General features: G+C 29.6%; 3 protein-coding genes across 3 annotated transcripts; 1 reads left to right on the top strand and 2 right to left on the bottom strand.

Annotated features, from left to right (window-relative positions):
* Positions 1 to 396: 396 nt before the first annotated feature.
* LOC123910257 (serine/threonine-protein kinase PBL35) lies at positions 397 to 9,389 on the bottom strand. The gene is made up of 7 exons (XM_045961346.1): positions 9,332 to 9,389; positions 8,688 to 8,757; positions 3,234 to 3,447; positions 2,631 to 2,766; positions 1,958 to 2,097; positions 1,737 to 1,860; positions 397 to 926 (listed from the first exon to the last, which is right to left on the bottom strand). The coding sequence occupies exons 1-7, from the start codon at positions 9,387 to 9,389 to the stop codon at positions 397 to 399; spliced, it is 1,272 nt and encodes a 423-aa protein (XP_045817302.1).
* A 54-nt stretch (positions 9,390 to 9,443) lies between these two features.
* Positions 9,444 to 11,892, top strand: LOC123911031. Its single transcript, XM_045962345.1, has 4 exons — positions 9,444 to 9,537; positions 10,414 to 10,469; positions 10,606 to 10,696; positions 11,292 to 11,892. The coding sequence occupies exon 4, from the start codon at positions 11,298 to 11,300 to the stop codon at positions 11,826 to 11,828; it is 531 nt and encodes a 176-aa protein (XP_045818301.1). The 5' UTR covers positions 9,444 to 9,537; positions 10,414 to 10,469; positions 10,606 to 10,696; positions 11,292 to 11,297; the 3' UTR covers positions 11,829 to 11,892.
* A 7,806-nt stretch (positions 11,893 to 19,698) lies between these two features.
* LOC123910036 (homeobox-leucine zipper protein HAT7-like) lies at positions 19,699 to 23,361 on the bottom strand. The gene is made up of 3 exons (XM_045961061.1): positions 22,905 to 23,361; positions 22,131 to 22,558; positions 19,699 to 20,452 (listed from the first exon to the last, which is right to left on the bottom strand). The coding sequence occupies exons 1-3, from the start codon at positions 23,029 to 23,031 to the stop codon at positions 20,120 to 20,122; spliced, it is 888 nt and encodes a 295-aa protein (XP_045817017.1). The 5' UTR covers positions 23,032 to 23,361; the 3' UTR covers positions 19,699 to 20,119.
* Positions 23,362 to 25,780: the final 2,419 nt, after the last annotated feature.

Genomic DNA, 25,780 nt, shown 5'->3' with positions numbered 1-25,780 from the left:
TTTTCCATTTTTATACAGATTTTTGAAAAATAACAAAAACAATATGATATATTTTCATAAATAGATAAAAAAAAAAGATCCATACTTTCTAAAAAAAAAAAAAAGCTTAGATTTTCATGATAACTATTTGATGCACTCAATAACAAGAATTAAAAGACAACTGAAACCAATTAAAAACCGAAACAATTCATAGCATTGAGTCTTAAAATCAAATAGACCAACATGAAGCAATTAAAGCTCCATTAACCTAACAATTTGTCCCATGATCCATAATTTACACAAACTATGACTAAAGCCTACAAAAGCCAACCTTTAAGTTTGACAAAAAAAAAGCACGATAAACAATTCAAGTCCCAATATTCTAAGATAATATGGAGATGCATCACATACCACATCTCAAGGATTTCCACCATAATGAGAAATTGGTGAAAGAAAAGGAGGGGTAAACCTTAATGGCGAACCCTGAAAACGATTTGGAGTAGACATAGCCGAAGATGATGAAGCAGCATTGAGATCATATTTGTTAGCACCGCGACCAGCATGACTAGAGGAAGGGCCAGCATCCGATCCCTTAGACGATAATGGTGGTGGCGGTAATGGTGAACCAGGCATGTCACTGTAATCGAGGATATTCTTGAGGTCCTTCACGACTTCACTCATAAGCGGTCTTAATTTTTGTTCAACGTAAATACAATTTACCGCTATCTTTATGGCCCTGTAAGCAGCTCTTTTTGAATATTGCCCTTGAAGTTTAGGATCCATTATTTGAAAGTATTCTCCTCCATAGTTTTTTAAGAATGGTTTTACCCATTCAACCAAAACTTGTTCATTTTCTGGCCTTCTACCGTCAATTGCTTTTCTTCCTGTTAACATCTCAAGGAGTACTACACCAAAACTATAGACATCATTCTTGGATGTAAGGTGTCCTATAATATAATAACATGTAACAATATTATATATGTTAGATAATTCTATTTTGTATAAATTCTTAATCAACAGAGAAAAAAACCTAGCACTATATGCACCACGTATGGAAATAAATAGTTTATAGTAGTAATTTAAATACTTTATGAAAACACCTTATGTTATATGGAAATAATTTAACCACAATTTCTTATTTAATATATGATACATGTATATTTAATATGCACTTAATTATTTAAGATGTTTAATAAACTCGCCCAAAAGCTTTCATCATACATTTACTATTTAATCCATGATATATCATGTTGCTAAGATATTAGAAACTGTACAATATAAGTCAAGATTTTAACATGGGATTATAGTTATGTTTCTTTTTTTTTAAAAAAAAACTACATTCCTTAAAATGAATAAATGAATAATTTAAAATTAATAAATGATCAAGTTTTTTAAGGGATGTAGTTTTTTCACTTAACTACCGTCTACATGCAAGTATGCAACTAAAATCCAATTCTAACATTAAGTGAAATTGAAGAGAGTATGATTTATAATTATCATCTCAACAAATATGTTTCATGCATATATAAGCTTTTTCATACACCCATGACACTGATTAATTCAGTTGAGTATAGATGATAATTCCAATTCACGTTAAAAGTTGTGGTTAATTCATATAGTTGATCAATCAACTACAACTTAATTTGGCCGTAAATTGAATTAAATATTTATGCAACTGAATTAATTATATTTTTGAACGTGAATAATCAGGTATCATTTGAGTGTACAAAAGGTGAATCTTCAATGTAAGTACTAACCTGTCATTGCATACTCAGGATCTACATAGCCTTGAGTTCCAATCACTTCAGTTGACACATGAGTTTTATCTCCCACCGGAGCATCTTTAGCTAGCCCAAAATCGGAAAGTTTGGCATTGAATTCCTAAAACAGAAAAAAAAAAAAAAAAAAAATTAAGTTAGAAGGAAATATCAGATATATGTTTTGATAAAAAATTACAACATTAATTCCTTTTTATTACCGAATCTAATAGGATATTGGAAGTTTTGAAATCTCTATATATGAGTGGCTTTTTAGCTTCCTCATGCAGAAATGCAAGCCCTTTTGCAGCACCAAGCATAATTTTCATTCTTACACCCCATGTGAGAGGCGTAGTTCGTCCTGCAAATATAAAACATTATCACATCTTTATTTGATATCATGATAGGTACGTCAGAATTACAATAACGACTCAACATGCATACGACAACATTATTACATTTTTCATAATATTAAATTTAACACCATAGTATCAATTGATCATGTCCAATATTTTTTTTTTGAACGGATCATGTCCAATATTTATGATAAAAGGGTCTTCAACATAGTTCTAATACATTATCATGGTGAATTTAGGTAGAATTATTCTCATTATGTCCATTTATTGAAGACAATAAAAATTATAATTAAACAAAGATTGCAAGTGTGGGATATTCATACTTCATTGCTCAAGTTGCATTAAACCCTATCCACTAATTGATATCATCAGGATACCTAACTAGATTGGTACCTTACTCTAAATTTCCATTTGTTTCTATTTTTTCTAGTACAAAATATCATATTCAAATTGTACACTAATTGAAAGATAATAGATGTGTTAATAGGTAAGAAAACATATTTTATGAAACAAAATTAATAATTTTTGAAACACTTACTCTTAAACAGATAATTTTCCAAGCTTCCTCTTGGCATGAACTCATAGACAAGCACTCTATGCTCGTTTTCAATGCAATATCCAACGAGTTTGACCAAATTGGGATGCCGTAGAGCACCCAAATGGTTTATTTCGGCCTACCACGTATGAAACACTAATGAGATAAAACTTTCAATAATTATAAATCTTAAATGAAATAGTGCAAATAAGTGTCCAGTCTATATTATTTTTTTTGACTAAATCATTTTTTTTGTTTTAATCTCTGTAAAATTATTATTTTTTACTTTAGTACGGTACATAATATATCACTTCTCTTGATCCTTAATGTTTTATTTTAGTCTCTATAAAAGTTGTTCATATTGAAATTGTTTCATGTAATATTCATTTTAGTCATCATTTTGAAAGACTAAAATCAAAGATTTTACATATTATAGATTTTAATTTCAATATGAATAAATTTTGTAAGGACTAATTAAAACAAAACAATGTATATTTCTAAGTACTAAAATATAAAAAAAGAAATTTATAGGAAATAAAACTCATAACAATGTGATCATTTACATATTTAAGCCAAAAAAAAAAAATAATACGGTTCAATACATACCTCCCATTCTTTGTGGCCTTGAAAACCATTTATGTTAAGAGTTTTAACAGCTATTGGGATCTCCACTCTAGATCTCTCGTTAGGAACTATCCAACCTTTATACACAGAACCAAAGCCTCCTTCACCAAGGAACAGTTCTGGTAAGAAGTTTTTTGTTGCTTCCTTGAGATCGTGATAAGTGAAATTGTATAAATACGAAGTATAGCTTATATCGCTGGGAGGCGTTGTTGATCTTGATACCCTTGAGGTGGTAGATTTTGGGGTACCAACAGTAATTTTGTCATCTATAAATTTAAACAAAAAAATAAAATTAATAAGAAATATCTTAATAATTTTTTTAAAATATTAATATTATATTTTTTTAACAAAAAAATATTTATATTAAGACATATAATTAATAGGAGTACTACCGATTAAAAAAATAATTATAAAAAGAATACCCAAATCGAATATAAATAAATAAAAACACATCAACTACACAAAAAAACATGTGTAACCCTAATTTAGTCAAAAAGAAAAAAAAAATGTATAACACTAATTATCGACACATATTCATGAAGTGTAATTTTTAAATTTATATTTTATACTAAAACAACTCAAATATTTCAATTCTATTTTTTTTTATTAATAATGAGTGTGTGTTGAATTGAAAATCATGATAAGATAAACAAATAGGGATCCGAGAGAGGTGAAGTAAATATTAATTATTAAATGAAAAAAAAATCATATATTTTTTAAAACTATTTAAAAAGTAAAGAATTTTATTTAGTCAAAGATAAAAAAGAGTAAAAAGTTTGTGCCATAATATCTTTTTTTTTTTTTTTTAAACTTCAAATATCAGTTACAACTTACAGTACAATTAAAGTGACTTAGAGCAGTCAAATAAAAAATGCTAAAAAAGTTAAATGCATTAAAAAAAAGTTTTTTTTATTTAAAAACTATTTATCTCTTTATTTACATTTTTTTTTCAACTTTTAGAATATTTTATTATATAAAATAAAAGTGTAAAGAGGAAAAAAGTAATGGGAAAGTAGAATACTTGAATCCCTAATTTTGAAGCCATCGCAATTGACAATACCCTAGCATCGGTCACATTTCTTCATATCAATATCAAAGATTATAACGACAATTGTAACATTAATTTAAAATTGTGCCCCTATTGTTTTGCCCAATTAATCTAACACTTGAGATTTTGGTAGAGCAAGCATAGAGAACCCAATTTAGTGAAATGAATTAAGCAGTTCAATTTGATTTCCATTTTATGAAAGGTAATTTTTATAAAATTAGAAAATTACATAAACTTAAGATTAATAGTAGATGGAACAAGTTAGTGGCAGAAACAAATACTATACCATTTTTTGTGACATTTCCTCGAGATGAGCTTATGGATATACAACTAAATAAAAGCTTGAACTTCATCCAAAATCTTGAATCTGCCATGTCCTCAAGTACTTTCCAACCCTATAAAGATTTGACACAAAATTTAAAAACAAGAAGAGCAAGAGAGAAATAAATTAGATTGACATAAGAATTTAAAAACCAGATAAAAATTCAGCAAAAATCATTTTCATACAAGAATTTAAAAAAATAAAAAAAATAAAAATTTATCATGAAAAAAAAACCATGTTATTATAAACAAATCGGTATAACTATATTCATACAGTATAAACCCAGATGATAGAAGAGAAAATTTTTGGAGAGATGGAGAGAGCGATTACAAAACTGATTTAATTTGCAAAACGGCGTTTTTATTTTTTGTGGGTGTGAGTTCAGTGAAGAAGAGCTTTATAAAAAATGTGTTGAACAAAAAAGTGTGACACTCATCTAATCAGGCCAATAAGTTAGAAACAAACAAAAAAAGAAGAGAAAATGAAACGTACGTTTGGTGAGAAAAACAGAAAGCGAAAACTTTTAAAATACAGAGTTTGATTCCTAATAAATAATAAAAAGAAAGATAAAAGTCTATGTTATATACTCCCTCTGATTTTTTTTATAAAAAACTTTTGATTTTTCAGGTTCATTCAATAATTAATGTATTTGGTTTACATTATAGACTTAATACATTAATTATTTAGTAAAACAAAAAAATTGATTGTTTCTTAATAAAAAAAGACCGGAGAGATATTATATATCCATAATTAAAAAGCGGTAAGTATGACTAAATGGTATGAAAGAGTTAGAGGGAAAATGTCCACAAATTGTAGCTCCACTGACAGAAATGTCGTAATTTCTAGTGTCAGACGTCAGGACCGGGGTTCGAACCCCGGTCAATCCACTTTGTGTACATATGTGAGTTTTCAATAGCTTTGTCATTTCGTCTATCAACCAAAAAAAGAGTTAGAGGGAAAATATGTAATATACTACCTTCATCTAATTTTAGATTTTAGGCTTTATAAAAAATGTGATGAACAAAACAGCTCGACACTTATCTAGTTAGGCTAATAAGTCGGAAACAAACAAAATAAAATAAAATGTACGTTTGATGAGAGAAACAAAAAGCGAAAACTTTTAAAATACCGACTTTGATTCCTAATAAATAATAAAAAGAAAGATAAAAGTGTATGTTATATACTCCCTCAGATTATTTTTTTTATAAGAAATTTTTTATTTTTCAGGTTCATTCAATAATTAATGTATTTGATTTACATTATAGACTAAATACATTAATTATTCAATAAAACAAAAAAAAATTATTGTTTATTTATAAAAAATACCGGAGAGATATTGTATATCAATAATTAAAAAGCGGTAAGTATAACTAAATGTTGTGAAAGAGTTAGAGGAAAAATGTCCACAAATCCTAGTTCAACTAGCAGAAATGTTGAAATTGTTAGTGTTGGACGTCAGGACCAGGGTTTGAACCCCGATCACTCTACTTTGGGTACATGTGTGAGTTTTCAATAACTTTGTCATTTCGTCTATCACCCAAAAAAAGAGTTAGAGGGAAAATATGTAATATACTACCTCCATCTCATTTTAGATTTTAGGCTGTTTGTTACAATAAAAAAAATATAGAAAAAAAGTGTTTTTTAAATAAGCCAATATAAGAGTATTGCATATATATGTTTGAACTTTTGAAAAATAATAATTAGAATCTTAAATAATAAAAAATCAATAATTTTTATTTAGTAATGAGGAATTTTGATAATATGCATGAGGTTCTAGATTTGATTATCTTTGACTCCATTGTAAATCAAAATAAAAAAGGTAATTTTTATTATGAAAAACAAACACGTAACACATTATTATTTTTTTTTTATAAAATCTCTAAAATATAATATTTAAATTATTTAAAGTAAAAATTACATTCAACCTTTAAAATATTTGTTAATATTCTATTATTTGTTATTTATTTTGTTCATAAAATGTTATTTGTTAATTATTTGATAAAAGAGATAAAAAAAGTTTAACTACACATTTTGTCGCTTACGTTTGAAAAGTTCAATTTTTGGTCCCTTACGTTTTTACCGTTTGCATTAGTTAGTCGTTTCCGTCAGTTTTTTCACATGTGACAGCCAATTTACATATATGAACAGACACATGGATACTTGGACACACTGACACGTGTATACTTCAAACGGTGCTAGTGACAAAACTAACAGAAATGACTAACTAATGCAAATGGAGGAAACGTAAGGACCAAATTGATACTTTTTAAATTTAATCAAATTAAAACATAAAATAAACATAAGAGAGTAAATGTATAGTTAAGCAAAAAAAATAATGTTTAGAATAAGCAATTTAGCATATATAACTATATTTTTTTTCTTCTTTAATAAAACATAGAAGTACTCCTTCCGTTCATTTTTTTAGTGACATTTTAGAAGATTTTGTTTGTTCCTATTTAATTGTTATTTTAAGAGTTTAAACTCTAACAATTCACAATTTTTTTTTATGGTTTTCATATGCGAATCGTAATTCTCTTTACCAAATTCAACGTCAATCACCAATTTATTATTTTTGTTAAAGATCTTTATACTATAACGACACTTAAAAAAGACCAGTATTAATTATAATTTTCACCAATATTCTACTAAACTCCTAAGAAAACCTTGATTTACAAACAAAATTTAAAATCAGTTAGTGGCGGAATATTTCCCTCAATAAGTTAGTGGCAGAACATTCCACCACTAAAACATAAATTCCGCCAGAACATTTAACAAAATTTTAAAAAAATGAAAATAAAACTTAGTGGCATAATATTCCACCACTAAATTTAAGGGCGAAATCTTAGGACAGACATTGTGGCAGAATTTTCCGCCACTAAGTCGAAATCAAACGGCTATTACTTTGTGGCAGATATTTCCGCCACTATGTTACATCGGGGAGCGGAATCTGACACAGCCACTTTGTGGCGGAATATTCCGCCAGTAAATGGAAACAGTCAAATCTTCACTAACAGAATATTTCCGCCAGTAAATTCGAATTTCCACCAGTAACTGAAGAGCATTAAACGGCTAGTTTTTCCTCCCCTCTATAAAATCAATACTCATTCTTCTTTACAGTCAAAAAATAATACTCATTCTCTTCTCTTCATACACCTATACACCTCCATTTTTCTTTAATTTGTCTCTCAATTCACTCCAACAGCTTTGAACCTTTTGAATTTTTTTCGTCATATCAAATTTTTTCACCTCAAATTTCGTTTTCTCATTTCTCTATTATTACCATTTGAATTCCACAACTCAATTCATATATTCTCGGTAAGTGTTTAGTGTACTATTTTTAAAAAGTTTAGTCTATTAGTCTTCATAATTATATTTTATCTATTATTGTAATTTTAATTTAATAATCAATTGTCCTAATTTTTTTTATTATTTTAATTTAGGAGTGTTCGTTGGCATATGAGTCAATTTGGATGGCAGACGTTTCGTTAAGTGGTTCCGGGTTATTTGGTAAAGCGCGAAGTCAGACTCTACTCGGCATACCAAGTAAGTAAAATAAAGAAAATTCTATATTACTTTCTGTTTTAATTAATCTTTAAAATAAATTATGTAAGTGTAATAATTGTTCGTTATTGATTAATTTTAAGTTGAAAAGTTTGTCATTATTCATATTGGTTTTAAAACAAAAAAACTTAATTATAATAGTTATTTTTCTAATATAGTACGTAGGTTATAAAAAAAATCATTTTTTTTGTTTTAATATAATAGTTTTTTTGATCCATCAAGTAAGGGTACAAAGTATAATTCAAAGACGAACACTGTAGACATCAAAATGAGCAAGAGATACCAACCGTTTGATCCATTTGCTATGGCCCACAATGTCAAACAAGTTTATTTTGTCCCTTATCCATCAACAAGAGTTGACAAACGAGGATGGTGTACCGCAATAATGACAAAGCCAAGAGGTGAAATTGAAAAGGATGGAATAGATGAAGACGTCGATCATCCATATCAGATTGATGAGATGGCCAATGTAGCTGATGTAATTACAGTTGAACCATTAACTCGCCTTTGTGTCGGTGGAGACGAAGCAGAAGAGGTACCTTCCGAAGGTGATGTTGATGAAGACGATGAAATACCTTTGGAAGATGGTCAAGAGGACGATGAAGATCTATCAGATTGGGATGACAATTAATTAATGTTAATTTTTAATGTATTTTTTAGTCAACTAAAAGTCAATTTTATTTGCTTAGTCCCATTTTCAATGTAATTTTTAATATTTTTTGAATGTACTATTTATCTTTTACAATGTCTTTTTATTTCACTTTTAATGTTATTTTTTTTTACGAACACTTTTAATGTTATTGATTACCATTATTATTACTATTAGTATAGATTTTAGTAAGGGTCATTATTATTATTACTTATATAAGAAACAAAAAATATATAATAATAATAATAATAATAATAATAATAATAATAATAAAAAATTGCTGCACCGTTCCCCACCCACCCTTTTTTTTAGTTTTTATTGTTTTATTTTTAATTTAAACATAAACCAAACCCTAATCTATCCAAATCAAATCATCAAAAAGTAAAGGGGAGGCAAAAGGTTACGAGACAAAGTAGAGAAAGAAAAGGAAGCAACTTGCTGCTGCTGCTGCTGCGATTACCTCCGCCACCGTCTGCTGCTGCTGCTGCTGCTGCGATTACCTCCGCCACCGTCTGCTGCTGCTGCGATTACTTCCGCCACCGTCTCTTTAACCACCATAAAAAAACTACCTCCACCTTCATCACCATCTCTTTAACAAACATAACCCATTTTTCATCCAAAACAAACAGAACTCATTCCATCAAATCAACACCAACACCTCCACCGTAGCCAGAACCACCGCCGGACCTCTCCCCCTCTCTATCTAGTCGGTTGCTCTCTCTCTCTCTCTCTCTGTGTGTGTGTCTCGTTTTTATTTTTATTTGTTTCTGATCTGTTTGAATGTTTGTTTTTCTTTCTAATTCCCCAATGAATGAATGCTGTAAAAATAAAATAGATAAATATATGAAAATGAATGTTAAATTTATGTTACAAATGTCCTCTTAACGTTGACAGAAGAATGGTTTTCTTTTGTTGATTAAACAAAAAGGTATTGAGCATTTTGAAGCAACATCACCAAACTTTTGTTGATTTGTATATTGAGGTATAACCGTATAAGTTCATGATTTGTATATTGATTTGATCTTGATATTATTTTACTTGAATCTGGCCCGATAGTTAATAAAGTTAACTTGTACTAAGGCTTGATGCATGCATGATGTATAAAAATTCAGACCAGGTACATGAGAGCCTGGAGATTTTGCACAAAATTTGTGCTTGGACTAGTGTGTCATGAACTAGGTTTTAACAATTTTTGTGGTTTAGTGACTGAGAATTCTTAAATGATAATGATAAGTTGTGATAATTTAATTGTTGCAGAATCACTAATTTTTGATTTAGCATGTTTTAGTCTCTATGATATGATGATTAGAATTAATCTATTACTAAATATTGATGATCTTAGTGAATTGGAGATGGTGTTAAACAATGCTTCTTTGGCAACTATTTGGTTAATTTTCTGCAATGTGGTCCATTGTTTCTAGCTATGCTAAGTAAAGGCCTAACTAATACAAGGCTTGGTGGTTTTTTTCATCTTTGTTTTCTTTTGTTCAAATGTGAAAATGTTTGACTAGATTGACTTGTGGTTTTTTTTCCTGGATTTTAACTCAACACTGTTTTCCTTTTCCTTTATTTTCGCACGCAGGGCAAGAAGCTGCTGTCACGCAAGGAGATCGCTCGCACCTTCGTCGACGACGTCAAGTAAGTTCAGACTCTTACTATATATCTTTCTTTATCGCTTCAAAATCTCACTTCAAACCCTCACAGCAAAGTCACTCCTCTTCAATCTAGTCGGGACCTCATGCGTTTTTTTCTTTGTGTGTTTCTTGGCTGCCAGCTTGTGTTTAAGATCTCATCTATACTACCCTGTTCACCATGTTCCAATTAGATGTTTGGCTGAAAACAATGCTAGTTGGCAATTAGACAAAGTAAGTCACGATGTCACATAATGTCCAACATCTATTCACCATTACAGCCTCTCTCTCTCTATATATATATATATATGATAATCAGATCAACTCTATGTCTGAACGCTATTCACCAGGAAAATTACCAAAACACATACCATTTACACAAATAAAAGCAAAATACATTAATTTAGAGTGTAATTTGGTGGCTGAGATACTTAAGAGCAGGCCAACTAATTCTGGAAAGGAGTATAACTATTTGTGAGCTCTAGCATCTTTCTATATTAAGTGAAAATTCATGTTATTAGCAAGGTTTGCAGTGCTGACTGCTGTAATTTGAATATTAGTATTAGTTAACCTCCAATAAAGAATAAATGACTGCCCACGTTATGATATTTTGATGTTCTATAGAGGACTGCTCTGTAAATTTTTAATCCGTAAAGATTGAAAATGAAGGCTTGCTGCTATAATTGCAGGCTTGTATATTTTTCTTTTTTTTTTTTTTGCTTCTGTTTTGGCCTGCTGCTATAATTGCAGGCTTGTATATCTTTTTTTTTTTTCTGCTTCTGTTTTGGCCTGCTGCTATTTTATGTTTCCCCACCTTTTCTTTTTGTAGAGGGAGATGGATGAATTCGAGGAAGCTTTTAATGCTCAACAAAATGCTCTTCCACCTAGTGAGCGGGCTCCTGAGGAGGTTAGAGATACAATAATGCTGGATCAATTTGTCGAGGTTGCTGGCGGGATGCAAAGAAATCATCTTAGGGGGCAAGGCAATGCATCTTCATTGGTCATAAGGACCCCGATGGGATATAGACTTGATCCTAGCTCCACTTTTAGCTCGAGTAGTTCTTTCGCTCGATCTAATGCAGCTGTTGATTTTGAAGAGATGGAACGTCGACTCAAAGCTGACAATGATGCTCGGGTTCAAGCCGAGGTTGCATCTCAGCTCCAATCTCATATGGACACAATGAGGTCGCGGCTCCGAGCTGAAGCAAGGGATGACATTGAATTAATTGTCCAAAGGAGATTATCACAACACCAACCACAACAACAAAACTCCCAAAATATGCCAGCTCGCCACTCAGCATATGCCAGCTCGAATCCTTATCAGCAACACGCACGATATAGAAATATAATTATTATAATGAAATAAAACGTAATTAATATATTTTTTAAAACGACTCATTTAGTGGCGGAATATTCAGCCACAACATTAATTTTATTTGTTTTTTCTTTTATAAACTGTGGCCGTTTAACTGGCGGATTATTTCGCCACAAAATATTAAAAATCCATTGACTGACTTTGTGGCAGAAACGTCCGCCACTAAATCTAGTTTACTGACACCCACATACTGGCGGATATTTCCGCCACTACATCCAGCAATCTGCAGCCTTCCTGACACACACATTCTAACGGATTTACTGGCAGATATTTCTGCCACAAAATTTACTGGCGAGCGTTTTAGTGGCAGACCTGTTCTGCCACTAAATTAACACTTACTGGCGGAAAATGGCACTTAGTGAGGGATAATTTCTGCCAATAAATCCAGGTTTTCAAGTTATATAACTTGCTTCAAAATAAAAAAGTGTGGGCATAACTATTGGGCTGTATGTATGGGCCTGATATTCACAATATGAATGGAAATACAGAGGTTTTCTTTTAGCACCTATACATTTTCTCGCGCGTCTTAGAAATTTACAAAAATATATCTATTTGTTACTTTTTTTTTAAAAAAACTTGGTATCCGGCACTACGACCGACTAATTCAAGTGGATCAATTCCACCGCCCACTTGCAGGGCCTCAATTTAAAGCCAGAGTTTTTTTGCTCTGTGTGGACTTAACCCACCGAAATTGGCACTAGGAGGAATCGAACCTGAGACCTTGAGATGAGCATACTCCAAATACCCAAGCCAACACCACTAGACCGACTCGAAGTGGGTTTATCTATTTGTTACTTAGGTTGTGAATACAACTAAAAAATATCCTATCAGATTTGTTTTTATATACTTAAGTAGTGAACAACATTATTTTAAAATTTCTAAATGTTATAATGTCCGTTACTTAAGTAGCGGAAAAGTAAAGTAGATAGAGCAACAAAAGAAAATCTCACGAAATTAATGTAGTTTTTCTTGTATTTTTTTTTTTTTTTTTGAATTATTCTGCTATTGTTATGAAATTTCTGTTGTTGTTTAGCAGCAATTAATTTTTGTCCGCAACTTATGACAAATGTCTCCTCCCTTTCCAATTGCATCTTCCCGTACTGATTTAGTAGTAATTAACAGAATAATTAAAGTGGAAACAAAAACTCTATGTATGTGTTTCCAAAAAAAGAAAACTATATGTATGTTTGTGTTTTTTTTTTGTTACATACTCCCGAAGGTCCTTTTTATAGAGTTGGGATCCTCTCCATTTTCTATTCTTTCCATTTCTTTCATTACCAAAGAAATGGAGAGGATCCTAACTCCTTTTTATAAGAAACAATTTGAAAAAAACACACAGACCAAGGAACCTTCTCTTTCTTATTAAAAATTCTAAAATTTTACGTTCTATTCCAAAACTAACCTTGGTATATTAATTTATCCTTGTCTATTTTATCTATTGTAATATAGGGAATATGTCACTCTAATTAATGCATAACTTTGGAATGAGTTAATTTGATACTCCCTCCGGTCCTTTTTATAAGGAACACTTAGGACAAAAAATTTGGTCCTTTTTATAAGAAACTTTGACCAATTTTCAAATGTTTTAAATGTTCAATTTCACTTATGCCCTTATTTATTATGAGAGAGAATTTAAAAATAAGTAAGTTAGTTGAATAAAGAGTAATTAAATAAGGGTATACATGGAATAAATTAAAATTTATAAGAGTATTAAATGAAAATAACTATGTTAAATGTGTTTCATTGGTCTGTGTGATTTTTTCAAAGTGTTCCTTATAATAAGAACAGGAGGGAGTACAATTTAATAAGGGTATAAATGGAATTGTAACAATAAATTTAATGATTGTTTCTTATAAAAAGGACCAAATTTTTTTTCCAAATTGTTCCTTATAAAAAGGACCGGAGGGAGTATATATGTATCCGTGTAACTGTGTATATATTTAAAATAAAATAATTATTTATTACTTTTTTTTTTGATAAGCAAAAAAATGAATTATAAGGAGTACAAGGGGTACTCAACCCTTACAATTCAGAATAGATCACTTTAGATGCGTTGAAAACAATCTAAAGGATTATTACGTCATTCAGAAAAAACTAAATTAACATTGTTCCCTGTTCGGCCTATAAACCAAAACCAAGAAAAATAAACAATTTGCTCCACTAAAGATGATATGTTGACACAGTCTCCTTTAAAAATAATGTTATTACGCGTACGCCAAATACTCCATGTCGTCGCCAGCCAAATTATATGACGAATTCGCTTGCTATGATTGCCTTTTGCTAATTCACCAAACAAAGTGAAATGACTTGTGACGTCCTCAAAAGGGATCACATTAGTGCCCAACCAAACAAATATTTTCTGCCAAATTTGTGAAGTAATGCAGCAAGTGAAAACGATGTGTTGTATGTCCTCTACCTCTTTGAAGCAAAATACGCAACTTCTCTCATGATTATTCGTGATAATACCTTTGCAAAATAAAGCCTCCCGGGTTGGTAATTTTTCAAGTAACAACCGCCAACCGAAAACGCTAACTTTTGATGGAACATTGTTCTTCCATAATCTTTTCAATGCCGCCACTGTATTTGTATCAAGAGTAGTACCTACTTATAATATCCTTTTTATTTTGTGTGAATAATACTTTATATTTATTAGGTTCCTATCAATATTTCAAATTAGTCCTTGTTGTTTCTGTCAAATGTTTCTCAATTTAATTAGTCGATCCTTCTGTGAACATTTGTTTAATTTATTATCAAATAAATCATTTTCTTTATCTACTTTCTATAGATATATAGTCCTTGACATTTCCAACTTACCATCAAAATAGTCCATAACTTTATTTTATCAAATTATTATTGTTTTAAACTTATTATTAACTACTTGACACTTAAATTGTGTAATGACATTATTCACGCAACATGTAACGCTCCACATCAATACATTTAAAAGTATTAGAAAATCGATGTTAGTAGAGAGAGTGAACCATATTAAGAAACATTTAATAGAGACAATGCCTAATATGAGATATTAAAAGAGTCGCAAGCCTATTTGACTACAAATTAAAGAGACATTACTAATTTAATAGTTTACTCAAATAAAATGATTTATCACATTCTACCAAAAAAAAATGGTTTATCACATTTTTTTGAAACTCAGTTTAAAAAAATCATATTTTTAAAATTCGATACTCAGTTTTGAGATCAAATTAATGATTTGTGTATGGGGATATTTATTCACAAACACGATATGTAACCAACATATTAGCATGATTTTCTTACGGAAAAAGAAAAATAAATATATTAGCTTTGATTTACACTTATTTTTATACATCAAGTTACTATTATGTGGATAGGGTGAAACTTTACTCTTTAAAATAATTTCTAGATAAAAATTTCTAAGAATCCCTCCTCTTTTATGAATGTGAGATGCAACCTTGTTTATGGTGGATTCGATAGGGCGAGGTAAGGATTTGGGTAATACAGGTTCAAGATGAGTTATACTTCATGGAGTTTCTCTCTCGATGTTGGTCTCTACTTTTTTTTTTCAAGTACTGTAGATGGTTCGAGAAGTTGTCGAGATTTTAGTACTCTTTCTAAAATTTTGCTAGTTTTTAGTTTTCTTTGAATGTTTTTCCATCTCTAGTACTCGTTATTTGTAATTTAGTATTTCTTTCTTATTTAATATATATTTGTTTGCCATAAAAAAATTGTTACTACTACATAGTATACTTCTAAATCTAAATAATCTAGCATATATAGTATTTCTTTTTTTTTTACAAGATCAGTATGTGTTGTATATAATAAATTAATGTACACAACTTCGGTAAGATTTCCTCTCTTTGGATAAACTTTATTCCAACATTTTTCATTTAAGTTTGATATTACCAATGTGAAACATACTCATTTAATGTATAAAAGCTTGTCAATCCTATATTGTCGGTGAGGAAATAAAAGATGATTCTCAAATAACTGTCCAATTAAGAGAAGTTTAATTAAATATATATAATCGAGTTGACCAATTTCATAATCATGTGTCACCTGATCTTCAACAAATTAAAAAACATTAAAATTTATAATTGGAATATCTTCTTTGATACTGTCGTGGTTAACACTTGACACATTAACGAGTTTATATATTATTTTTTTAAAAAAGTCCTTTTATATATTATTATTATTATTATTTAGATCTAGATTCTACTTTTCTAAAAAATTAATTTTTATTTATATATAAACACAATACATCTGGCTCCTTGATAACATGTCAAATTGCTTATAGCTAAAATAGTGTTGCACACTACTATATGATTTTTGAATTGTACTAATATAAAAGAATTGAATCTCAAATTGTAATTAAAAGAAAATACTTAAAACAATTTTTCAGACTGAAATATAATCTCCTACCTAATATAATAGTGAAAAATAAACAGATTATTAAATATTCAATATATAAACACACATATATGTAAAAAAATATTATTATTTTTTTTTTGTAAAAAAATCAACATTTTATAAGTGTAATAAATTTACTATATATTAACACACAATATGGTGAGTTGACAGCATGACTTTTTTTTAAATAAAAAAACATGATTCTTCTTAAAAAAAAGTTAATTTGATTCTTAGAGACATTCATTTAAAAATTAGTCTAATCCTAATAAAAAAATTGAAGAATTAAATATCCTACGACTTCAAGATTAGTTTCATGGTAGTCTAAAACTAAGCCATGAAGATAGTTCAATTATGGGTGAATGAAGTTCCATTTAAATGTTTTTGGGTGGAGGTTATTATTAGAAAAATTATCAACCCGTATGGTTTAGTTAAGGAAAGGTATTATTGTTAATTATCGTAAATGGTGTTGCGCATTTTATTTTAGAGATGAGGAATACATTAATCATTTATTTTTAATTGTTTTTTCTCACTACAAGTGTGGAAGAATATTTTTAAGTGGATGAAAGTGGCGTTTATTCATTTTGAGGAGGTTTGGAGTCATTTCAATAATTTTGGTGCATTGGTGAAGAATAAGAAATATGTTAAAGGTTGCCAGTTAATTTGGTTAGCTACCACGTGAAGTTTATGGTGTGCTCGAAACAACACAATATTTAGAGGAATTGTTGCTAATGTGTCTGTCATAGTGGATCAGATAATTTTTATTTTGTGGTTTTGGTTTGTAGGTTGTATAGGAAACATTTCTTCTTATATGTTCTCTGATTGGTGTAATGATCCATCAACTTGTCTCCATAGTATATAATAGAGACTCATCGAATTGTAAGAATTAAGTACACCTTGTACTTCTTATAATTTATTTTTTACTTATAAAAATATCCATGAACATAGTTTGAGACGATTAATATATGCAAAGAAAAATCTTAATTACAGTTGGTTTAAAATTCATTTTTTTACTGTTACCAAATTCTTAATAATAGCTATAAAAAAAAAATAAAAAAAAAACTTCCATGATAAAATAAAATAGAAAGAAAACTTGAATATAAGAACTACTGTTTTTGAATAGATCATGCATGTAGTTAACAAGAAATGCATTAATAAATGTGACATGATAAGAAACTGAATGCGGCCACAAACATGTTTTCTTGTTTCCTTTGAAATGCCAGTACTGCTAACTATACTGACCTAAATTAATTAAGAAGGACAAATTACTAATTAATGTCTTTGAATTAATGTCTTTTTTATTTTAATTTTCATTTTGGTTTTTTACATAACCACACATATTGCAATATGGTTGCTTGTGTCGGTGAATGGCTACATAATTTATGTTAGTTCAATTGGCCCCAATCTTATAAGTTGATTAATAACACATCTTAATGGAGATTTATAATGTTGGGATATGTCCATTTCAAATTTATATATAACCTCACTTATTCAGATATAGATTGAGTGCAAGTTAATATGTGTATATATGTTGCAATCTGCACTTGTTTAGAGTCGTTTGATCAAATTTAAAATTTTAAAATATGAAGATCAAATAATGTTGCCACCACGGAGAAAAATCACACCAATTTTTTTTAAGTTGAAAACTCTCAATGTGAAAGAGAAAACGTACATATATAGTCTAGTAATTTAAATAGGTCCACTATAGAAAAGTAGCTAGGACTAAAAAAGCTCACTTGGTACTACTATGTCATTGTCTTTAACTCTCAACAAACTATATATATGATGGAAACAAAAAGCTCAATCTCACAAAGAGAGTTATTAAAACTCTATTTCTTACTACCAACATTGAATTGATCCAAGTTGGTCCCCTTAAGCATGTGGTCAGGGGTTCGATTTCTGGCTCATGCGTATGAAGAAAATTTTGTTAGGAGGGGAGAACCCACCTTGTATGCTCCACAAGTTCCCCGACGGAGATTAGTCATTGCTAACAGCGGTGAAAACTTCGTACCAATATCATGGTAACAAAAAAAACTATATTTCTTACTTATAGAAAAAGAATGTGGCTTAGAAACTTCAAATAAAATGGTGGATAATCAATGTTTAAATTTACAAGACTCTTGTATCTCTCATCTTCACATTCAAAAACTTTAGGATTGTCATAACTTAACTATAATTAATTAATCACAAACTAAGGAGAGAATAAAACATGTTTAAGGAAAATGAATATCAACCAAAACAAGTAATTCAAACAATAAAAACTAAAACAATTTATTAAAGTTTTAAACTATAGTTTGGTACAACTACTATTTATACAGTTATAATCCCTCCCTTGGTATGCAAGTATTTGTTATTATAAACATTAATTAATTATTTAATTTGTAGCAGCACTACTAGGATGACTCTAATCTCTATTTTAAGCAAACATATTGTACATCAACTTTATTGAGCACACAGACTTTAGAATGCAAAATGCATAGCTAAGAGAGAGAAAGTGAGGCATTTTGTTTGGCAGTAGAATCACATGGATCTTCTTCAAGATACACAGTCAAGTAGTTTCTGTTGTCAGATTAAATTTGGCAAATGTTTCCTTCAATTTCAGCATCAATAGTACTATTACTCATTTGGATTTTCTAGAGTAATGATATCATGCATCTATCTTTAGCAGTTGATCTCAACCGTCAATTTAAGGTCAAACATTTTATGTTATATAGTTAAGAATTTGAATGTTATGTAGTTAAGAATTCTTTGCATTTATGCGATCAAAACACAGTCGTCGACTAAGATTGAATATAGCAAACGACTAATGAAACACGGATATCTGCTGCTGTTAAACATTCTCACAATTACACGCTATTTTTAATCTCAGTCGTCCATATATAATTCAATGGTTCCTATTAAACAACACAAATTTCAATATATTACTACTCAATGAACGATCTTAACCACTTATTTTAGATCAAACAGTTTATATCAATTATTGTGTTGACGCAACAATTGTGTGGAATCCAATTGGTGTCTCTGATATCATGATAAAATGAATGCATTGAAGTTTAATTGTAGTGGAGATGGATCCTATAAAATCTTCCCTATTCTTGGGTAGTGTGCTAAAATCTTACTACCTCCAACCCCACCACCTTCTTTAAACTCTCACTCAGCTAGCTATATTTGGCTCTTTTTTTCAACCTATAAAAATGACATGGCTAAAAAGTTAAATAAACTTTCTTACTTTTTTCCATGCAATTTTCCATGATATGAGATATGATTCCAAAGCACCAACATGATATTAAAAATAGTATACTTAAAAGAATGAAGACATAGAATCCAATTTTTTTTATGTGGCCCATACTATGTGACAGAGCTGGAAATCCACTTAGAGGGCATAATAAATAAATAAATAATAACTATATGATTTCTATTATTTTATTTCAACCAAGCAAAAATTAATATGTATTTTGAAATATAAAAAAATAAAGTGTAATGGAAAAGAAGGTGCACTACTCAAAAGTTCACCACCTCTTTCATGCTTCAAGTAGATTTGTCTCAACTTTATACACCAATCTACACAAACATAAATTGAAAAGAAATAAATAAAAAAAAACTGATAGGAAAGCTAAGTCCAGTGAACTTTCTCTTCATTTTCGCTCTAAAATATTGAGAATCCAAATTCACACTGTCAGTGAGTCCCACATTCATACATTTGAGATATTTTTGACCGTTCAATCAAAATCAGACAATCTATAAAATATAGATTTTATTTTTATGATTCAAACGGTCCAAATACGTGAATGCGAAGAATTCATTCCCAACCGTAGAAAACTCAGATCCCAAATATTCATCGAAGTTCACAGTAGTGCAATTTAACCTTTTTAAATTGGTTTCGCGTCTGATCGTGAGTTTTATTGGAAATGGTGTTGCTGCTGATGATCAGTCCAAGGCCATAAACTCTGCTGCTCATCAATGTTATGAAACATATTGCAAAAACTTTCATCTTGAAGATCAGATCTTGTTGAAGATTGAAGGAGTTGTGTCATGCTTGTAGGCTTAAGGGAAGTTTGTAGAAGAGTTTTTCCATTTTGTGAAGATAAAGGACTGCTCATTATTTGTGTTCTAGAAAGATCTAGATTCATATCTGAGCTGTTATCACTTCCATTGCTCCAAGAATATTCATTTTCCTTTTTGAGGCTAATTGTTCCATTTTCAAAGCAATCCCTATTCTTTAGAGTTTGTAGCTGCAAAATAGCATATATAATAAGGTTTTCATGAATGTATATATTATATCACATTGTCAACAAAAATGCCTCAAATCTAGTTTTGGTCACGGTTTCAAATTGTAGTCGCAGGTTCAGTTATGCTGTGTGAACTTTTATATTGAAGTAAAATATAGTCAATGCAGTTGAAATTGCGGTTATGATACTTTTGCAGAAATTTTAAAATCTTTTATATTGCGACTACAATTGCAGACTTTACTTTAAAACCATGGTTGCCATGCGACCATGATATAAAGATTTTAGGAATCTCTACAATTGCGACTACAATATAAAAAATTTCTGTCTCTATCATAGTTTTGCAAATGCGGCCACTATAGCCGCATTTATGAGCAATTTAACATAATATCCAAGTACACGTCATAACTACACCTGCGACTGCAATTGCAATTTAAAATCATATATATATCTTTTGATTACAGCTTCATATGCTTCCATGTGGACAACTAAGTAATGATCAGATCAAAAGCTACCTTGTCTTTTATCATAGCAAAGCAACATGGAATAGTTATATAAAACAGTATTCAATAGAAAAAGAAAAACAAACATATCACTATTAATTTGCAGGATCTGGATTCTGACATACTGACTATTCCTATGAATGATCAACTAACAATCAAGGTAGCAGAAAGTTAATGACAAAATTAATTACTTTATAAAGTCATAAATACCATGTGGAATCTTGACTATATGAAATGGAGTTTTCTTTGTTAATAGGCAAAAAGCAACAAAACCTAAAAGAGAATAGAAAGGAAAAAAAGTTCATCTTATAACTAATTCAAAATCAAAATAACTAAAAGAATAAATTAAAAAAATAAAAGGTTGGATTTTTTTCCCTTCAAATATGAAAAAATATGTTATTTATTATACACATTCATTATTGGGAGACAGGGAAGAGCATTAAAATTAAAGACCAAATAAAACATTCAATAATAGTAGGAAAACTAGATTTTCATTGATGTACTCCATTCATAAAAACACATCAAATCAAAGTCCATGTCAAGGTGGGAAATAAGAAAATCAGGACTAAAATCTATATAAAAAGAAAAACAAATAGTATTTGGATAATGAAGTCAAGTCACACTCTAAATTTTCTTTTTGGTACAAAGTTACTCTATAATTAGTTCATGAAAATTGAATAGAATTGAATATTTGAACATTTCAAATATTATATTTTGAATCTAGATTAAGACATATCCATTTAATTACGGTGAGCTGGGAATCGAACCCAGAATTTATTACATACTACCCAAACCCCTCATCACTAGAATATTCATTTAATTGTAATAACCCCATTAATTAACCCCCAAGATCCAACTAATCAAACTTCTTTTTTTTTTTCTTTCCAAAAACAGTCATCATTCAATAGTTAATGAAGAATTAAAGATACTATAGAGGTAGAGTATTGGATAAATTTAAAAACTTGTTGGAGGAGCTGAAACTACTTGATGTCAGAACTGACCTTCAAAACATATTAGACGGTCCCTTGGACCGAATACTGGCGGTGAAAATAAAAAAAAAATTAAAAACTTATTACAATCGCATTGACCACAACCAGAATCAGAACTGTGATCACACATATGATGTGGTCTACAATTTAAAACCCTAATTAGTACTATTATTAGTATTAAATAGTAATTACCTCTGCATGAAGTTTATGATTTTGAGCCTTAAGAGAATCATTATCAGCCTTAAGAGATTCAAATTGCTTCTTAAGAACTTCATATTCTTTCTCAAGTTGCTTTGTTTTCCACCTTGCTCTTCTATTTTGAAACCATATAGCTACTTGTCTAGGTTGTAATCCCAAAGCTTTAGCCAATTGCATTTTCCTATCAGGTTCAAGTTTGTTTCCAATCTCAAAACTCTTCTCAAGTGCCTTCACTTGTTCCAAACTCAGCCTCTTCTTCTTTTCACCAAGTTGGGAGTAACCTTCTTCATCTGATAATTGATCTTCATCTCCATGCATTAATTCATCGCACTTATTGTTCATGTGGTTGTGATTGTTTTCTATGCCTGAAAATGACATGGATCTCTTCATCATGTAAGATGCACCACCATGGTTGCCACTACCTATAAATTACAAACAAAAAATTCATAATTTTAGTTTTAAGACAGAAATTCAAACTCCAAGGTGCAAACCTGAAAACTAACATAACCGCTAACTTACTAATACTTGTCTATAGAAAATAAAATTTTGGTTTTGAAATTTTTTTCATTATAAAGTAAAAAGATCGTGCGGTAATCCTGGTTTAAAATTGCGGTCTGCAACTGCTAGTAAAATAATCGATTTTGAGATTTTTATAACGGCATCACAATCAAAATTTTAACTATGTTGGTCATTTTTTTGGCAATATAAAAGTTTGCAACATAACCACGACTGCAAATGCAATTTAAAACCATGGTTTTAGTGTTTGACCTTGAAAGTGTTGATGAGGTGGAAAGGAAGGGAAAGAGTTGAGAGAAGATGAAGAAGAATGAAGGTGGTCATGATGATGATCTTCATGAGTTTGAAAGATGAAAGTGTGAGAAGGTGGAAAAGCCATGGTAGAAGTTGAAGAAGAAAAGGATGAAGAGGATATGGTATATTGGTAGTAGTGATATTAGAATCATTCATGCAAAACTATAGCTATAAAAAGCTATAGATAAATAGATTTAAAGGGTCTTTTTATGTATATATATCTCTATAATATAGTATATATATATTGAAGGATTGATTTATTGATTGTTTTAAGAGGTTTTTTATTTGGATCAGAAGAGTTTGGCTCTCACTCTCATGGTGACAGAGTTTTTCAGAAAGAGGGATGGTACTGATATGATGATAGGTACAGACAGCGATTTTTAGGTTGAGAGGCAGACAGCAGAGAGAGAGAAAGAGAGAAAAATAAGAGGTGGGGGGAGTACTGTTCTGTTATTTTTTTTATATTTAATACTTCATCCGTCGCAATTTGATTGATACAGTTGACCAGGGGCGTCTCCGAGTTTTAGGAGGCTCTGTGCAAAATATAAAAGTGGACCCTTAATAAAAAAATATAAATTTTAAAAAAAAAGATATTTGTCGATTTAAATTGCATATAATATATATAAAAAAATCATTCTTATTCTTGCAAACATATAAATTATCAATATTAAACCAATTGCATTAAATCAAATGGACAAGAAATACAAAATAATTATCTTTGTATATAAACCTCCTAATCTAAGATTAAATTTTATGTAAAGATTAAAATGGACTAGAACTATATTTACGAGTATAGATAACTAATATATTGATACTCATGATATTTTATGAACATTAACAATATATAACTATTATTTTAGAGCCTAAAAATTAATCTATTAATATACATCTGATATTTTATAGGTATAAATAATATATAAGTAATATTATATGACCTCAAAATTTTGAGTTGAGGCCCTCAAAATTTTGAGGCCCGATGCCGTCGCACATCTCGCACATGTAGCTAAGCCGCCACTGCAGTTGACTGTTGTGCACTATTCACGCATGTTGTTTTTACCTTATTTTTCTACTAATAAACAAAAATAAATATTAGCATATAAGATGTTTGATTCGTCTCGATGAGTATTTTCAAAATATCAAATTTTTATAATTTTTACTATTATAAAATTAAAAATATTAATCGTCAAAATTATGCATAAGCATACGTGAAACAGTCAACTGTGTCAATCAAATTGGAACAGAATGAGTATTTATTATATATCGAATTTGGAACTTTCTTGAAAAATACTAAGAAAAATACTAAACGGTACTCTTTAAATATTGGTTAAAAATATAAAATAAATATAGACAGATTAAGTTGAAGATTTTAAGTTGAAAAGTGGTGTATTAAACCGAACAGTATGTTATCTAGTCATTGACGGGTCTAACATAAATCCCAGCCATTTATTTAAATTTATTGTACTGGTCAATAATACGGGATGAAAGATGGATGGACGATTCAGATCAATCTAGCACAAGAAACATGATGAAAATGACAAGAGATGATCTCGATCAGTATTGAAAAAGTTTTAATATTGTAATTTTCTATACAAAGTTTCTATTTTTTTTTTCTCAACTACTTTAATTAGAACTTTTGTTAGCATGACCTTTAGTTTAATTTTGATTCGATCAAATAGTCATTTTGATTTTCATATGTATGAGGCGTTGTAGCTATACTTTTTAGAGGGTCTGCTGCTTTGGAAATAGTATCACATAAAGTGGTGAGATCATATGAATTTCTTAATTAGAGAGCGAATGTCAGAAAAGTGTTCAAAAAAGAGTGTTACTAACATTTCTCTACTCCTTAAATATGTATAAATCGCGAATGCATCCCTAATTTTTTTGTTAATAATTATATGAACTAAATTCATGAACAAAAAACACATTTAAATACTAAATTGACTTAAAACTCTTTTTTTACCAGTTATATATATATATATATATATATATATATATATATATATATATATATATATATATATATATATTTCCCATTCAAAAAAAAAAAATACTAAATTGACCGTCTTAGAATATACTCAAGGACTTAAATGACCAACAAAATAGATACTTAAACATGTTTACAATTCCATTACATTCAAGACAATAAGAGCATCTACAATGGAGAATTTATATATATATATATATATTTCCAATTCAAAAAAAAAAAAAATACTAAATTGACCGTCTTAGAATATACTCAAGGACTTAAATGACCAACAAAATAGATACTTAAACATGTTTACAATTCCATTACATTCAAGACAATAAGAGCATCTACAATGGAGAATTCTATCTTTAGTACATGAACGAGTTCCATACATACACATCACTTATAATTTTATAATGATATATAGGATTTATTAAGCATTCTAGCCTTCCAACTATGCACCTCTAGAAAAATTATTAAATGGATCTCAATAATAACTTCATATTATATATCTATCGATAACTATATATGGTTTCATTTCAATATTAAGAAAAGGTAAGTCCCGTGAAAATAGATGGTGCTTATTTGAGTTTCTCTTTTCAATAAGCACTACTCGATCTTATTTTCTCTAGAATAAGGATACAGATTGGTGCGTTTGATTTGTAAAATATAAATATTTGAAAAAATAGTACCGTACGAAATAACATAGGACAAACGTCTAAGGTATTAACCAGATTTTGTCTTATACGGTCTTTGGTACTTAAGCGAGTTTCATGTATACACATCACTCATTTATAATTTTTTAATAATAGTAAATAATAAACACTCAATCCCTTCATCCTACCATTTTTATAATTTTCAACAACAT

The sequence above is a fragment of the Trifolium pratense genome, linkage group LG2 (assembly GCF_020283565.1).
Source record: "Trifolium pratense cultivar HEN17-A07 linkage group LG2, ARS_RC_1.1, whole genome shotgun sequence".
Classification (NCBI taxonomy): domain Eukaryota; kingdom Viridiplantae; phylum Streptophyta; class Magnoliopsida; order Fabales; family Fabaceae; genus Trifolium; species Trifolium pratense.
Note: the sequence above shows the minus strand (reverse complement) of the source record. Positions and strands in the feature narration are given on the sequence as shown.